This window comes from Gymnoscopelus microlampas (assembly GCF_963454915.1).
Source record: "Gymnoscopelus microlampas genome assembly, chromosome: 4".
Lineage (NCBI taxonomy): Eukaryota > Metazoa > Chordata > Actinopteri > Myctophiformes > Myctophidae > Gymnoscopelus > Gymnoscopelus microlampas.
In genome coordinates, this window is record NC_139941.1 from 56,091,154 (window position 1) to 56,109,861 (window position 18,708).

Genomic DNA, 18,708 nt, shown 5'->3' on the forward strand with positions numbered 1-18,708 from the left:
TGTGGCTCATGCAAAACTATGGCTCGTGAACACACAAGCTATGGCCCGTGTACACAGTGGTTACTCCCTATGGTCTGAGTATCTACAGGGCTGACAAGGGACTAGTAAAGTCTAATAGAGAGTATTAGAGTCTGCTAAAGCCTAGTGCACTCTAGTCTAGCCTAGTCCAGCCTCTTCCATGCTAGTATGACCTATACCACCCTCCCCATGTCTGTTCTCCCAACAGGCTGGACTTTACTAGTCTCGGGTGCACTGTACTGTACTGTACTGTACTCTACTAGACTCTACTGGTCTCTAATAGGCTGTTTTAAGCTCTAGTAGGCTTTGCAAGGCTTTGCTGGGCTCTATGAGGGTATAAAAGACAGTACTTTACTGTGGCTCATGCAAAACTATGGCTCGTGAACACACAAGCTATGGCCCGTGTACACAGTGGTTACTCCCTATGGTCTGAGTATCTACAGGGCTGACAAGGGACTAGTAAAGTCTAATAGAGAGTATTAGAGTCTGCTAAAGCCTAGTGCACTCTAGTCTAGCCTAGTCCAGCCTGTTCCATGCTAGTATGACCTATACCACCCTCCCCATGTCTGTTCTCCCAACAGGCTAACTTTACTAGTCTCGGGTGCACTGTACTGTACTGTACTGTACTGTACTGTACTGTACTGTACTAGACTCTACTGGTCTCTAATAGGCTGTTTTAAGCTCTAGTAGGCTTTGCTAGGCTTTGCTGGGCTCTATGAGGGTATAAAAGACAGTACTTTACTGTGGCTCATGCAAAACTATGGCTCGTGAACACACAAGCTATGGCCCGTGTACACAGTGGTTACTCCCTATGGTCTGAGTATCTACAGGGCTGACAAGGGACTAGTAAAGTCTAATAGAGAGTATTAGAGTCTGCTAAAGCCTAGTGCACTCTAGTCTAGCCTAGTCCAGCCTGTTCCATGCTAGTATGACCTATACCACCCTCCCCATGTCTGTTCTCCCAACAGGCTGGACTTTACTAGTCTCGGGTGCACTGTACTGTACTGTACTGTACTGTACTGTACTGTACTGTACTGTACTAGACTCTACTGGTCTCTAATAGGCTGTTTTAAGCTCTAGTAGGCTTTGCTAGGCTTTGCTGGGCTCTATGAGGGTATAAAAGACAGTACTTTATTGTGGCTCATGCAAAACTATGGCTCGTGAACACACAAGCTATGGCCCGTGTACACAGTGGTTACTCCCTATGGTCTGAGTATCTACAGGGCTGACAAGGGACTAGTAAAGTCTAATAGAGAGTATTAGAGTCTGCTAAAGCCTAGTGCACTCTAGTCTAGCCTAGTCCAGCCTCTTCCATGCTAGTATGACCTATACCACCCTCCCCATGTCTGTTCTCCCAACAGGCTGGACTTTACTAGTCTCGGGTGCACTGTACTGTACTGTACTGTACTGTACTGTACTGTACTGTACTAGACTGTACTAGACTCTACTGGTCTCTAATAGGCTGTTTTAAGCTCTAGTAGGCTTTGCTAGGCTTTGCTGGGCTCTATGAGGGTATAAAAGATAGTACTTTACTGTGGCTCATGCAAAACTATGGCTCGTGAACACACAAGCTATGGCCCGTGTACACAGTGGTTACTCCCTATGGTCTGAGTATCTATAGGGCTGACAAGGGACTAGTAAAGTCTAATAGAGAGTATTAGAGTCTGCTAAAGCCTAGTGCACTCTAGTCTAGCCTAGTCCAGCCTGGTCCATGCTAGTATGACCTATACCACCCTCCCCATGTCTGTTCTCCCAACAGGCTGGACTATACTAGTCTTGGGTGCACTGTACTGTACTGTACTGTACTGTACTGTACTGTACTGTACTGTACTGTACTGTACTAGACTCTACTGGTCTCTAATAGGCTGTTTTAAGCTCTAGTAGGCTTTGCTAGGCTTTGCTGGGCTCTATGAGGGTATAAAAGATAGTACTTTACTGTGGCTCATGCAAAACTATGGCTCGTGAACACACAAGCTATGGCCCGTGTACACAGTGGTTACTCCCTATGGTCTGAGTATCTATAGGGCTGACAAGGGACTAGTAAAGTCTAATAGAGAGTATTAGAGTCTGCTAAAGCCTAGTGCACTCTAGTCTAGCCTAGTCCAGCCTGTTCCATGCTAGTATGACCTATACCACCCTCCCCATGTCTGTTCTCACAACAGGCTAACTTTACTAGTCTCGGGTGCACTGTACTGTACTGTACTGTACTGTACTGTACTGTACTGTACTGTACTGTACTGTACTGTACTAGACTCTACTGGTCTCTAATAGGCTGTTTTAAGCTCTAGTAGGCTTTGCTGGGCTCTATGAGGCTATAAAAGACAGTACTTTACTGTGGCTCATGCAAAACTATGGCTCGTGAACACACAAGCTATGGCCCGTGTACACAGTGGTTACTCCCTATGGTCTGAGTATCTACAGGGCTGACAAGGGACTAGTAAAGTCTAATAGAGAGTATTAGAGTCTGCTAAAGCCTAGTGCACTCTAGTCTAGCCTAGTCCAGCCTATTCCATGCTAGTATGACCTATACCACCCTCCCCATGTCTGTTCTCCCAACAGGCTAACTTTACTAGTCGCGGGTGCACTGTACTGTACTGTACTGTACTGTACTGTACTGTACTGTACTGTATTGTACTGTACTGTACTGTACTGTACTAGACTCTAAGTTGTGCTTCTCTTCAAGATCTTCACCCTTCAACAGCTCTGTCTGCACTGCTGGTCAAAGCCTTGATTGCATCATTTTAACACACCTGTGTCTTATAATTGCCACCCTCTGATCTGTTGCAGGCACGTGCACATGTGACACAGACATCAAAGGGGGCTTGATTGTTTTGTTTTTTTCCAACTTCTGATGAGAGACCAGCGTTAGAAAATGCTGTAGGGTTAGGGTTAGGGTTAGGGGTGTTTGAATCCCTGTTGGGGAATAATAGTTAGGTTTATTTCACTACCTGTTCCAGGGGTGGGCATATTTATTTTTATTTTTTAAGTGACCTAATATATATTACCCCCCCCCCCCCCCCTGTTTTGAAGACGCTGGATCGAATGATGGCAATCTTGCCCCCCCCCCCCCCCCCCCCCCATTTAGATGACGCCGGATCGAATGACGGCAATCTTGACCTTCTAAAACCTTGGGAAAGTGGTTAAACCACCCGGAAGTTACTGTTTTAGGTTTTTTTTTCTCTGTGTTCTCTACAGTGCACCCAAGACTAGTATAGTCCAGCCTGTTGGGAGAACAGACATGGGGAGGGTGGTATAGGTCATACTAGCATGGAACAGGCTGGACTAGGCTAGACTAGAGACTCTAATACTCTCTATTAGACTTTACTAGTCCCTTGTCAGCCCTGTAGATACTCAGACCATAGGGAGTAACCACTGTGTACACGGGCCATAGCTTGTGTGTTCACGAGCCATAGTTTTGCATGAGCCACAGTAAAGTACTGTCTTTTATAGCCTCATAGAGCCCAGCAAAGCCTACTAGAGCTTAAAACAGCCTATTAGAGACCAGTAGAGTCTAGTACAGTACAGTACAGTACAGTACAGTACAGTACAGTGCACCCGAGACTAGTAAAGTTAGCCTGTTGGGAGAACAGACATGGGGAGGGTGGTATAGGTCATACTAGCATGGAACAGGCTGGACTAGGCTAGACTAGAGTGTACTAGGCTTTAGCAGACTCTAATACTCTCTATTACACTTTACTAGTCCCTTGTCAGCCCTGTAGATACTCAGACCATAGGGAGTAACCACTGTGTACACGGGCCATAGCTTGTGTGTTCACGAGCCATAGTTTTGCATGAGCCACAGTAAAGTACTGTCTTTTATAGCCTCATAGAGCCCAGCAAAGCCTAGCAAAGCCTACTAGAGCTTAAAACAGCCTATTAGAGACCAGTAGAGTCTAGTAGAGTACAGTACAGTACAGTACAGTACAGTACAGTACAGTGCACCCGAGACTAGTAAAGTCCAGCCTGTTGGGAGAACAGACATGGGGAGGGTGGTATAGGTCATACTAGCATGGAACAGGCTGGACTAGGCTAAACTAGAGTGTACCAGGCTTTAGCAGACTCTAATACTCTCTATTAGACTTTACAAGTCCCTTGTCAGCCCTGTAGATACTCAGACCATAGGGAGTAACCACTGTGTACACGGGCCATAGCTTGTGTGTTCACGAGCCATAGCTTTGCATGAGCCACAGTAAAGTACTGTCTTTTATAGCCTCATAGAGCCCAGCAAAGCCTACTAGAGCTTAAAACAGCCTATTAGAGACCAGTAGAGTCTAGTACAGTACAGTACAGTACAGTACAGTACAGTACAGTACAGTACAGTACAGTACAGTACAGTACAGTACAGTACAGTACAGTGCACCCGAGACTAGTAAAGTTAGCCTGTTGGGAGAACAGACATGGGGAGGGTGGTATAGGTCATACTAGCATGGAACAGGCTGGACTAGGCTAGACTAGAGTGTACTAGGCTTTAGCAGACTCTAATACTCTCTATTAGACTTTACAAGTCCCTTGTCTGCCCTATAGATACTCAGACCATAGGGAGTAACCACTGTGTACACGGGCCATAGCTTGTGTGTTCACGAGCCATAGTTTTGCATGAGCCACAGTAAAGTACTATCTTTTATACCCTCATAGAGCCCAGCAAAGCCTAGCAAAGCCTACTAGAGCTTAAAACAGCCTATTAGAGACCAGTAGAGTCTAGTACAGTACAGTACAGTACAGTACAGTACAGTACAGTACAGTACAGTACAGTACAGTGCACCCGAGACTAGTAAAGTTAGCCTGTTGGGAGAACAGACATGGGGAGGGTGGTATAGGTCATAATAGCAATACTCTCTATTAGACTTTACTAGTCCCTTGTCAGCCCTGTAGATACTCAGACCATAGGGAGTAACCACTGTGTACACCGGCCATAGCTTGTGTGTTCACGAGCCATAGTTTTGCATGAGCCACCGTAACGTACTGTCTTTTATAGCCTCATAGAGCCTAGGGGCCGAGATAATAGTGAAAAACTGTTTGAAAGGAGTAAAAACAAAATTGGACACCTGTTTCTTGGTCAGCGCGTCGCCCCGAACGCGCCCATATAACTCTCCTCGCACACGGCCTTACCATTCTCCTTAATTGGCTAGGGTCAAATGTCAAGTTATTACGCGCAATAAAACGATATATCTCGAAATTGATGCATTTTTAGAATCCACCTTTCGGATATGTTGTACAGCTCGCCAAGGCGCACGCGTGGATGTCTTGTTTGTCCCGGTACGACACTCCTAAGTTGACCTCCTACACTTTCAGAAGGCACATAGAGTCTTATATCTTAAGACCATATCAAAGGACAAAGTCAGAAATAGAAATGTGTCGTAACGGGACAAACAAGACATCCAAATGTGCGTCTCAGCCAGCTCTACAACATATCCAAAAAGTGGACCCTAAGTCCTTATCGTATTTGAGATATTGAGCGAGATAGCAAAGCCGTAACCATAGCCAATTAAGGGATAATTAAATCATGATTTGATATTAGGGTTTGATTATTTCAAATTTTAGCATTACTTTACGTGTAGATTTGGAAAAAAAATATATCGGAGAAATCACAGGCTTGGAACACCCTAAAACCAACCAGGAAGTGGCCTTTTGAGGCACTTCCTGTTGTCCGAGAAAAAAGAAACTTGCATATTTGGAATCAGCGCCATCACATTAGTCTAAAGCCAGAGTCTCGAAGAAAAATACAATTTCTAAAAATGTAACGAGGGTTGACCTTTGCAGTCTTTTCGCTGAACTTTGAGCTTTATCAGTGTCAGAAAAAATCAGGGCCGGTGCCAAAAAATCCGGCTTACTCTCAATATGGATTGAGAGAAGTTTCGGATTTAAAAAAAATATCTGGAGTGATTAGTTACAGATTTTGTGCTCAACAAAATCCGTTTTTTATACAAAAGTCAACGTCCAATCTTTTTGGTGACCGTTTGTATTTCCCAAGGTCCTAGAAAATCGAGACCTATCCCATTCAATTCAGCGTCTTTTTTTGAGTCTGAAAAGATGTTTTTTAATTTAAAAATAAAATATTTTTAAAAAATGTGAGAAAAGCTAAACTTTGAACTATTTCAAAAATCTTTAACTTCTTATTAAACAATTCTAGACCATTGATGTAACCTACCATTCGACTCAATATCATATAAATAAGAGGGTGGAAGGGTCAAAATAAAATAATAATATGTTTGTGAAAAAAGCTTCAAGTTTACTAAACGTTATTGCTTGTTTAAACCACTTTCTAAGGGTCAGAAAAAATCGAGACCTAGCCCATTCGATTCAGCGTCCTCTTCTGAGTCTGAAAACGTGTTTTTTAATTAAAAAAAAATATTTTTGAAAAATGTGAGAAAAGCTTAACTTTGAACTATTTCAAAAATCTATAACTTCTTATTGAAAAGTTGTAGATTATTGATGTAACCCACCATTCGACATAACCAGGGTTGACCTTTGCAGTCTTTTTGCTGACCTTTGAGCTTTATCAGTGTCACATGTACATATACATATACATATACGTATATGTTATAGCACATTTCTACTTGTTGGCATTGATTGATTGATTGATAGATTGATTGAGGCTAGCCTAGACTCAAGAGGGTCTATCGGGGGGGGCGGGGGGGGGTACGTGGGACGAATTAGGCGAGACCCCGCCCAGAAACAGCGTCCCGGGAGGTCACATGATCAGAAACGGCGTTTCCCATAGCATAATGTGGGAGGTGTACACGCCGTGTACACAGAGCACATTTCTACTTGTTGGCATTGATTGATTGATTGATAGATTGATTGAGGCTAGCCTAGACTCAAGAGGGTCTGTCGGGGGGGTACGTGGGACGAATTTGGCGAGACCCCGCCCAGAAACAGCGTCCCGGGAGGTCACATGATCAGAAACGGCGTTTCCCATAGCATAATGTGGGAGGTGTACACGCCGTGTACACAGAGCACATTTCTACTTGTTGGCATTGATTGATTGATTGATAGATTGATTGAGGCTAGCCTAGACTCAAGAGGGTCTATCGGGGGGGGCGGGGGGGGGGTACGTGGGACGAATTTGGCGAGACCCCGCCCAGAAACAGCGTCCCGGGAGGTCACATGATCAGAAACGGCGTTTCCCATAGCATAATGTGGGAGGTGTACACACCGTGTACACAGAGCACATTTCTACTTGTTGGCATTGATTGATTGATTGATAGATTGATTGAGGCTAGCCTAGACTCAAGAGGGTCTATCGGGGGGGGCGGGGGGGGGCTACGTGGGACGAATTTGGCGAGACCCCGCCCAGAAAGAGCGTCCCGGGAGGTCACATGATCAGAAACGACGTTTCCCATAGCATAATGTGGGAGGTGTACACGCCGTGTACACAGAGCACATTTCTACTTGTTGGCATTGATTGATTGATTGATAGATTGATTGAGGCTAGCCTAGACTCAAGAGGGTCTATCGGGGGGGGCGGGGGGGGTACGTGGGACGAATTTGGCGAGACCCCGCCCAGAAACAGCGTCCCGGGAGGTCACATGATCAGAAACGGCGTTTCCCATAGCATAATGTGGGAGGTGTACACGCCGTGTACACAGAGCACATTTCTACTTGTTGGCATTGATTGATTGATTGATAGATTGATTGAGGCTAGCCTAGACTCAAGAGGGTCTATAGGGGGGGGCGGGGGGGGTACGTGGGACGAATTTGGCGAGACCCCGCCCAGAAACAGCGTCCCGGGAGGTCACATGATCAGAAACGGCGTTTCCCATAGCATAATGTGGGAGGTGTACACGCCGTGTACACAGAGCACATTTCTACTTGTTGGCATTGATTGATTGATTGATAGATTGATTGAGGCTAGCCTAGACTCAAGAGGGTCTGTCGGGGGGGTACGTGGGACGAATTTGGCGAGACCCCGCCCAGAAACAGCGTCCCGGGAGGTCACATGATCAAAAACGGCGTTTCCCATAGCATAATGTGGGAGGTGTACACGCCGTGTACACAGAGCACATTTCTACTTGTTGGCATTGATTGATTGATTGATAGATTGATTGAGGCTAGCCTAGACTCAAGAGGGTCTATCGGGGGGGGGCGGGGGGGGGTACGTGGGACGAATTTGGCGAGACCCCGCCCAGAAACAGCGTCCCGGGAGGTCACATGATCAGAAACGGCGTTTCCCATAGCATAATATGGGAGGTGTACACGCCGTGTACACAGAGCACATTTCTACTTGTTGGCATTGATTGATTGATTGATAGATTGATTGAGGCTAGCCTAGACTCAAGAGGGTCTATCGGGGGGGGCGGGGGGGGGTACGTGGGACGAATTTGGCGAGACCCCGCCCAGAAACAGCGTCCCGGGAAGTCACATGATCAGAAACGGCGTTTCCCATAGCATAATGTGGGAGGTGTACACGCCGTGTACACAGAGCACATTTCTACTTGTTGGCATTGATTGATGTATTGATAGATTGATTGAGGCTAGCCTAGACTCAAGAGGGTCTATCGGGGGGGGGGGCGGGGGGGGTACGTGGGACGAATTTGGCGAGACCCCGCCCAGAAACAGCGTCCCGGGAGGTCACATGATCAGAAACGGCGTTTCCCATAGCATAATGTGGGAGGTGTACACGCAGTGTACACAGAGCACATTTCTACTTGTTGGCATTGATTGATTGATTGATAGATTGATTGAGGCTAGCCTAGACTCAAGAGGGTCTATCGGGGGGGGCGGGGGGGGGTACGTGGGACGAATTTGGCGAGACCCCGCCCAGAAACAGCGTCCCGGGAGGTCACATGATCAGAAACAACGTTTCCCATAGCATAATGTGGGAGGTGTACACGCCGTGTACACAGAGCACATTTCTACTTGTTGGCATTGATTGATTGATTGATAGATTGATTGAGGCTAGCCTAGACTCAAGAGGGTCTATCGGGGGGGGCGGGGGGGGGTACGTGGGACGAATTTGGCGAGACCCCGCCCAGAAACAGCGTCCCGGGAGGTCACATGATCAGAAACGGCATTTCCCATAGCATAATGTGGGAGGTGTACACGCCGTGTACACAGAGCACATTTCTACTTGTTGGCATTGATTGATTGATTGATAGATTGATTGAGGCTAGCCTAGACTCAAGAGGGTCTATCGGGGGGGGGCGGGTGGGGGTACGTGGGACGAATTTGGCGAGACCCCGCCCAGAAACAGCGTCCCGGGAGGTCACATGATCAGAAACAACGTTTCCCATAGCATAATGTGGGAGGTGTACACGCCGTGTACACAGAGCACATTTCTACTTGTTGGCATTGATTGATTGATTGATAGATTGATTGAGGCTAGCCTAGACTCAAGAGGGTCTATCGGGGGGGGGCGGGGGGGGGGTACGTGGGACGAATTTGGCGAGACCCCGCCCAGAAACAGCGTCCCGGGAGGTCACATGATCAGAAACGGCGTTTCCCATAGCATAATGTGGGAGGTGTACACGCCGTGTACACAGAGCACATTTCTACTTGTTGGCATTGATTGATTGATTGATAGATTGATTGAGGCTAGCCTAGACTCAAGAGGGTCTGTCGGGGGGGTACGTGGGACGAATTTGGCGAGACCCCGCCCAGAAACAGCGTCCCGGGAGGTCACATGATCAGAAACGGCGTTTCCCATAGCATAATGTGGGAGGTGTACACGCCGTGTACACAGAGCACATTTCTACTTGTTGGCATTGATTGATTGATTGATAGATTGATTGAGGCTAGCCTAGACTCAAGAGGGTCTATCGGGGGGGGCGGGGGGGGGGTACGTGGGACGAATTTGGCGAGACCCCGCCCAGAAACAGCGTCCCGGGAGGTCACATGATCAGAAACGGCGTTTCCCATAGCATAATGTGGGAGGTGTACACGCCGTGTACACAGAGCACATTTCTACTTGTTGGCATTGATTGATTGATTGATAGATTGATTGAGGCTAGCCTAGACTCAAGAGGGTCTATCGGGGGGGGGGGGCGGGGGGGGGGTACGTGGGACGAATTTGGCGAGACCCCGCCCAGAAACAGCGTCCCGGGAGGTCACATGATCAGAAACGGCGTTTCCCATAGCATAATGTGGGAGGTGTACACGCCGTGTACACAGAGCACATTTCTACTTGTTGGCATTGATTGATTGATTGATAGATTGATTGAGGCTAGCCTAGACTCAAGAGGGTCTATCGGGGGGGGCGGGGGGGGGGTACTTGGGACGAATTTGGCGAGACCCCGCCCAGAAACAGCGTCCCGGGAGGTCACATGATCAGAAACGGCGTTTCCCATAGCATAATGTGGGAGGTGTACACGCCGTGTACACAGAGCACATTTCTACTTGTTGGCATTGATTGATTGATTGATAGATTGATTGAGGCTAGCCTAGACTCAAGAGGGTCTATCGGGGGGGGGCGGGGGGGGGGGTACGTGGGACGAATTTGGCGAGACCCCGCCCAGAAACAGCGTCCCGGGAGGTCACATGATCAGAAACGGCGTTTCCCATAGCATAATGTGGGAGGTGTACACGCCGTGTACACAGAGCACATTTCTACTTGTTGGCATTGATTGATTGATTGATAGATTGATTGAGGCTAGCCTAGACTCAAGAGGGTCTATCGGGGGGGGCGGGGGGGGGTACGTGGGACGAATTTGGCGAGACCCCGCCCAGAAACAGCGTCCCGGGAGGTCACATGATCAGAAACGGCGTTTCCCATAGCATAATGTGGGAGGTGTACACGCCGTGTACACAGAGCACATTTCTACTTGTTGGCATTGATTGATTGATTGATAGATTGATTGAGGCTAGCCTAGACTCAAGAGGGTCTATCGGGGGGGGCGGGGGGGGGGTACGTGGGACGAATTTGGCGAGACCCCGCCCAGAAACAGCGTCCCGGGAGGTCACATGATCAGAAACGGCGTTTCCCATAGCATAATGTGGGAGGTGTACACGCCGTGTACACAGAGCACATTTCTACTTGTTGGCATTGATTGATTGATTGATAGATTGATTGAGGCTAGCCTAGACTCAAGAGGGTCTATCGGGGGGGGGGCGGGGGGGGGTACGTGGGACGAATTTGGCGAGACCCCGCCCAGAAACAGCGTCCCGGGAGGTCACATGATCAGAAACGGCGTTTCCCATAGCATAATGTGGGAGGTGTACACGCCGTGTACACAGAGCACATTTCTACTTGTTGGCATTGATTGATTGATTGATAGATTGATTGAGGCTAGCCTAGACTCAAGAGGGTCTATCGGGGGGGGCGGGGGGGGGTACGTGGGACGAATTTGGCGAGACCCCGCCCAGAAACAGCGTCCGGGGAGGTCACATGATCAGAAACGGCGTTTCCCATAGCATAATGTGGGAGGTGTACACGCCGTGTACACAGAGCACATTTCTACTTGTTGGCATTGATTGATTGATTGATAGATTGATTGAGGCTAGCCTAGACTCAAGAGGGTCTATCGGGGGGGGGCGGGGGGGGGGTACGTGGGACGAATTTGGCGAGACCCCGCCCAGAAACAGCGTCCCGGGAGGTCACATGATCAGAAACGGCGTTTCCCATAGCATAATGTGGGAGGTGTACACGCCGTGTACACAGAGCACATTTCTACTTGTTGGCATTGATTGATTGATTGATAGATTGATTGATTGATTGATTGACTGACTAAGGCTCTCTGCTGCCCCCCATTGAGAAAATGTAGTTGGCACAGACAGTGTACACGAATAGCAGTCGCGAGTGTTCACGCTCCATAGCAACTATGGGAGATGATCGCTGCCGTGTTCACCGGCACTAGTCCGTACACGGGTCATAGTTTTTTCCATTAGAACTGCCTGCCGTGTACACCACTTCTATTGTTACCCTTATTATTATTATTAATACCCTTATTATTATTATTATTATTATCATTCCAGTGTGTTACTGCTCTATACATTACATTATTATTCCAGTGTGTTACTGCTCTACATTCAATTATTACCCTTATTATTATTATTATTACCCTTATTATTTCAGTGTGTTACTGCTCTATAATTACATTATTATTATTATTATTATGATTATTATTACCCTTATTATTATTATTATTATTATTGGAATACAATACACACGGGGTGCCTTAAATATTATAAAATGAATTACAAAAGCGATATCAGCGTTGCATCATTTCGTTTAAAGTACTGAGAATTGGGAAATACTCCAGTAAAGTAAAAATACCTCAAAATTGTACTTAAGTACAGTACTTGAGTAAATGTACTTAGTTACTTTACACCAACGCCCTATAGAACCACAAACAGCAATTATTTGATCTGTTTTAATGTTTTAATGTTTATGTCCGGTGGCAGTATAGCACTTGGAAACCATAATACATTATGGCAGTCATGGCGAAACTTTAACCTGGTGTTTGCACTTCTGCATTTACAGCCTGTACATCAACATAACTCTTCACACTTTAAATATAAAATTATTAACTCATGGCCACAGATGTTAAAATCATGTATGGGTTCTCAAAAGTACCTTTATCTTTTGTAATGTTCAATAAAAAGCCTTTTAATCCAATTGCTGGCCATTTTCTCCATATGTTTTCACCTGACCCTATGGGTTGAAAGGTGTACTGCACTCACGCAACATTACAACTCTCTGATAAAATGGCCACCAATCAGATTAAAATGCTTTTTATTAAACAATACGGAAGATACGGGTACTTTTAAGGGCCCGCACATAATTGTAACATCCGTGGCCATAGGGTCAGCACCTTTTTAAAACATTTGAACGTTTAGATAGATCATAAAACATTTGTTTTGTCAGATCTTTATTGACACTGACAGAGACATGAGTACGAACACGCGGAATGCGGAAGTAATCTGACGTGACGTCACGGGGTTGGAAAAGTTAAACAAATCTCTCGTTCTCAACAAACACTTATCGAAAAATGATCAACAAAATATGAAAATGCACAGAATATTTCCAGGTTTGTTTGGGTGGTGATGTGTGTTATGTTGCATTTAAACCACGTCTCTTAGCTCACGTTGTGTCAGTCCAATGTAGATAGATAGATTTCATATCATGACACTTCAACCTGATGTTTGCACTTTTTCCATTTACGGCCCGTACATCTACATAAACGTCTAGATTTCAACTATAAAGTGCTTACCCCATGGCCACGGACGTTAAAATTATGTACGATCCCTCAAAAATACCCGTATATTCCGTGTTGTTCAATAAAAAGCATTTTAATCCGATTGGCTGCCATTTTCGTATAGAGTTATAATGTGCAATACACCTCCCAACCGATAGGATCGCATAGTTGAAAGCTGATGAAAAGACGGAGAAAATGGCCGTCGATCGGATTAAAAGGCTTTTTATTGAACAATACTGAAGATATGGGTACTCAAGCTGGAACGCACACCATTTTAACATCCATGGCCTTTAGTTAAGCACTTCATATTTGAAATCTGATCGTTTATGACCTGGACGTTAGCGTTGTAAATGGAGCAATCCCCACCACACCCACCACACCATGTTGAACGTTCCTTTGCACATGCGCAAACCACATAGTCCCGTTTGGACTTTTTAGGGCGTTAGGGATTGATTGATTGAAATTTTTATTAGGCAAAAGAATGTAAAACAACACAGTTACATTTATAATGCTTTTGTCTAAAAGGTCCGGCCAAAAAAGTCCTTGCGGGCTTGTTTCCATTGGGGTCCTTGAATTAATTTCATAGACATATATAGTAGCAACCAAACAGTTCAAAAATCAACATAAGAATACAGAGGGGAAAAAAAAATATATACCATTATGTACAAAAAAGGTCATGAGAAAATAATGAAATATATACAAAACAAAACATGATCAAAATAAAATAAAAAGTATGTACAAAAAAGGGGGAGGGGGGGGGGCAAATAACCAGGGAGAAATAACCAGGACTATATTTATGCTAAATAGTAAAGAAAAAGCCTTGTGATGAATTGCTGTAGCAGTAAAATAGAAACATCAACAGAATGAAGTGGTATAAGTGAAATTAAACTTATTTGAAATTAAACAATGAATTGACTTCATGTGCTAATGCAATGGTTCTCAAACTTTTTCGTGCCAAGGACCCCCAAATAGACACTTATTAGACCGCGGACCCCCATTTCAAAAGATAAGCCAGGGACCCCCATAAGAGAAGATTTTTACGGCTCTCTAGCAGTGATTTCAACCATTTTAATTTCAAGGACCCCCAGTTTGACATGCATTAGGCTACGGACCCCCATTTAATGGCATGTAGGTCTCTGGGACCCACATTCATATTGTAAAATCAATGTTAATTTAACTCTGAGAGTGTACAAATGGAACCAAATGGACCTGTTAGGGTCCATTTGGTTACATTTGTACACTCTCAGAGTTACAGACCCATAAGGGTCCATTTGGTCCCTGTCCATCATTTAGCTGGGGACCCCCTGGAACCCCCTCAAGTACCCCTGGGGGTCCCCGGACCCCACTTTGAGAACCAATGTGCTAATGGTTATCAGCGGTAGGCCTGAAAGATGACGGTCATGGACATTCTTCAACCTGGTGTGATGAATTGCTCAATTTACAACTGTAACGTCTACACAAACGTTCAGATTTCAAATATGAAGTGCTTACCTAAATGCCCAGGATGTTATACATGCCGACGTTTCAGCATGAGTACCCATATCTTCCGTATTGTTGGATAAAAAGCATTTTAATCCGATCGTCGGCCATTTTCGCATAGAGTTATAATGTGCAATACACCTCCCGACCGATAGGATCGCATAGTTGAAAGCTGATGAAAAGACGGAGAAAATGGCCGTCGATCGGATTAAAAGGCTTTTTATTGAACAATACGGAAGATATGGGTACTCAAGCTGGAACGTACACAATTATAACATCCGTGGCCTTTAGTTAAGCACTTCATATTTGAAATCTGATCGTTTATGACCTGGACGTTAGCGTTGTAAATGGAGCAATCCACCACACCCACCACAATATGTTGAACGTTCATTTGCGCATGCGCAAACGACATAGTCCCGTTTGGACTTTTTAGGGCGTTAGGGAGAAATAACCAGGACTGCAAAATCGGACTTTTAGGGGAACCAGGACCTTCATAATCGGACGTTTAGGGGCTACTGACGGTTCTTCATTAAGTGACTAGTTGGGAGTGAGAATGTGTTGAAATGGGACATTCTGCACAATGAGTACTTTTACTTTCGATACTTTAAGTATATTTTTATACCAATACTTTTGTACTTTTACTCAAGTACATTTTGGATTCTGGACTATTACTTGTAACAGAGTATTTCTATATAGCAGAATTTGAGTACTTTTTCCACCACGTGCTGATAGTAGCCCCGCCTTCCTCCTATTACACACACACAGACACAGACACGGACACACACACACACGCACACGCAGACGCACACGCACACGCACACGCACACGCACACGCACACAGACAGACAGGCAGACAGACGCACACGCACACGCACACATGCACCTATTTTAGACTTTATGTAGTGACATATTTGTGCGATGGGGGCAGTTAGCCTAGTGTTGATATTATACAGATGATAATAAAATTGAACATTTTTAATTGTCTATTTCCAGATGGATATGTGTACTATGAGGCTGACCACTGTGTGTTTAACTCCAGTGAGCTGAAGGACATACAGTACATAAAGTCATTGAATTTCGATGGTGATGAGTTCCTCAGGTGGGACAGTAGAGTAGATCAGTGGGTTGGATACACTGAGTTTGGTGTGAAGAACGCAGAGCGCTGGAATAAAGATCCTACAGAACTGGCTGTGAGGAGAGCAGAACGAGACGCAATCTGCAAACACAACACTGAGCTCTGGTACTCCTCTGTTCTGAACAAGAGAGGTGAGCTGATCTCAGAGCAGCACTCAACAATCATCACCTCATAAACTATAACATGACATCATAATAAATCATTCTATTCAGAGATGATTAATGGTGTTAATATTGATCTGATAATGATTATAAAACATTCCTTAACCCATTCAATCCGGGGACGCATCTCTGTTAGATTTCTTTGGCTATTCAAAAATAGCAGCTCATAGAGCGGCACTCGGTGCCCCGCTATGAGCTTGTAGATCTGTTATTTTTGAATCTGCTGAGAAACATTTCAGATCCTCTTAAACACTTAAGCCTGATTTATATTGTATCCTAACACGCTGTCACACAGTGGAAATAGCAGATCTACAAGCTCACAACATGAGGTGTCACCATCGTACACCCAGTATAAATGAAACATATAGATCTATTTCTGAGTGTTTTCACCTACATATAATGACCTTCCTAAAATAGAGACACCAGGATTAATGTTTTTAAATGAACTTTAAAAAGAACCATGCAGGATAAAACACCTCTATACACTTCATTTCACCTGATTTAATATTTTACAGGATTATGTGTATTGTTTTGTTTGTTTATACTCTTGTTCATTGTGTAACTGTGTAACTCAAACTTTTTTAATATGTTTAAATTACATTATATAAATGCATTCGACGTTGAAGAAAACTGTAGACTATTTAATCTACGGTATTCTATACAACGTTGTTCTCTAGTGCCATCATGTGGCAAAACACTGACATTTACAGTTACAATGTACAATGTAGGCATTTATCAGACACTCTTAATCCAGAGTGATTTACAGTAAGCAAGGAAAACACAAGGTAATACATCAAATGTATAGAAATAGTGATCTAGGATCATAGGTAAACCATGAACCTATCATCAGTCTAAACAGTATAATATCAAACAAATAAATAATATGTACATTAAAACTATCCAAACCTTTACATAAGCCTGCAAGGTCGTCAAGGCTAGGTCTAGTGCTACAGGCTGAGGTAGAGTCTGAAGAGGAGAGTCTTCAGATTGCGGCGGAAGATTGGGATTGAGTCTGCAGTTCTGACTGCAATGGGGAATTTGTTCCGCCGTTTGGGAGCCAGAAGGGAGAAGAGTCTAGGACGTGTGGAGCGTTGTCCAAGGTGTTTTAGGGAAGGGAGAAGAGTCTAGGACGTGTGGAGCGTTGTCCAAGGTGTTTTAGGGAAGGGAGAAGAGTCTAGGACGTGTGGAGCGTTGTCCAAGGTGTTTTAGGGAAGGGAGAAGAGTCTAGGACGTGTGGAGCGTTGTCCAAGGTGTTTTAGGGAAGGGAGAAGAGTCTAGGACGTGTGGAGCGTTGTCCAAGGTGTTTTAGGGAAGGGAGAAGAGTCTAGGACGTGTGGAGCGTTGTCCAGAGTGTTTTAGGGAAGGGAGAAGAGTCTAGGACGTGTGGAGCGTTGTCCAGGGTGTTTTAGGGAAGGGAGAAGAGTCTAGGACGTGTGGAGCGTTGTCCAGGGTGTTTTAGGGAAGGGAAAAGAGTCTAGGACGTGTGGAGCGTTGTCCAAGGTGTTTTAGGGAAGGGAGAAGAGTCTAGGACGTGTGGAGCGTTGTCCAGGGTGTTTTACGGAAGGGAGAAGAGTCTAGGACGTGTGGAGCGTTGTCCAGGGTGTTTTAGGGAAGGGAGAAGAGTCTAGGACGTGTGGAGCGTTGTCCAAGGTGTTTTAGGGAAGGGAGAAGAGTCTAGGACGTGTGGAGCGTTGTCCAAGGTGTTTTAGGGAAGGGAGAAGAGTCTAGGACGTGTGGAGCGTTGTCCAAGGTGTTTTAGGGAAGGGAGAAGAGTCTAGGACGTGTGGAGCGTTGTCCAAGGTGTTTTAGGGAAGGGAGAAGAGTCTAGGACGTGTGGAGCGTTGTCCAAGGTGTTTTAGGGAAGGGAGAAGAGTCTAGGACGTGTGGAGCGTTGTCCAAGGTGTTTTAGGGAAGGGAGAAGAGTCTAGGACGTGTGGAGCGTTGTCCAAGGTGTTTTAGGGAAGGGAGAAGAGTCTAGGACGTGTGGAGCGTTGTCCAGAGTATTTTAGGGAAGGGAGAAGAGTCTAGGACGTGTGGAGCGTTGTCCAGGGTGTTTTAGGGAAGGGAGAAGAGTCTAGGACGTGTGGAGCGTTGTCCAGGGTGTTTTAGGGAAGGGAAAAGAGTCTAGGACGTGTGGAGCGTTGTCCAAGGTGTTTTAGGGAAGGGAGAAGAGTCTAAGACGTGTGGAGCGTTGTCCAGGGTGTTTTACGGAAGGGAGAAGAGTCTAGGACGTGTGGAGCGTTGTCCAGGGTGTTTTAGGGAAGGGAGAAGAGTCTAGGACGTGTGGAGCGTTGTCCAAGGTGTTTTAGGGAAGGGAGAAGAGTCTAGGACGTGTGGAGCGTTGTCCAAGGTGTTTTAGGGAAGGGAGAAGAGTCTAGGACGTGTGGAGCGTTGTCCAGGGTGTTTTAGGGAAGGGAGAAGAGTCTAGGACGTGTGGAGCGTTGTCCAGGGTGTTTTAGGGAAGGGAGAAGAGTCTAGGACGTGTGGAGCGTTGTCCAGGGTGTTTTAGGGAAGGGAGAAGAGTCTAGGACGTGTGGAGCGTTGTCCAGGGTGTTTTAGGGAAGGGAGAAGAGTCTAGGACGTGTGGAGCGTTGTCCAGGGTGTTTTAGGGAAGGGAGAAGAGTCTAGGACGTGTGGAGCGTTGTCCAGGGTGTTTTAGAGAAGGGAGAAGAGTCTAGGACGTGTGGAGCGTTGTCCAGGGTGTTTTAGAGAAGGGAGAAGAGTCTAGGACGTGTGGAGCGTTGTCCAGGGTGTTTTAGAGAAGGGAGAAGAGTCTAGGACG

General features: G+C 45.6%; 1 protein-coding gene across 1 annotated transcript in view; it reads left to right on the top strand.

Annotated features, from left to right (window-relative positions):
* The window catches only part of LOC311043346 (H-2 class II histocompatibility antigen, E-S beta chain-like), a 111,307-nt gene that overhangs the window by 56,835 nt on the left and 35,764 nt on the right, over nt 1-18,708 (top strand). Inside the window, exon 4 of the mRNA XM_084054560.1 lies at nt 15,624-15,896. Coding sequence (XP_083910686.1) covers nt 15,624-15,896 — 273 coding nt within the window. The remainder of the gene's footprint in view (nt 1-15,623; nt 15,897-18,708) is intronic.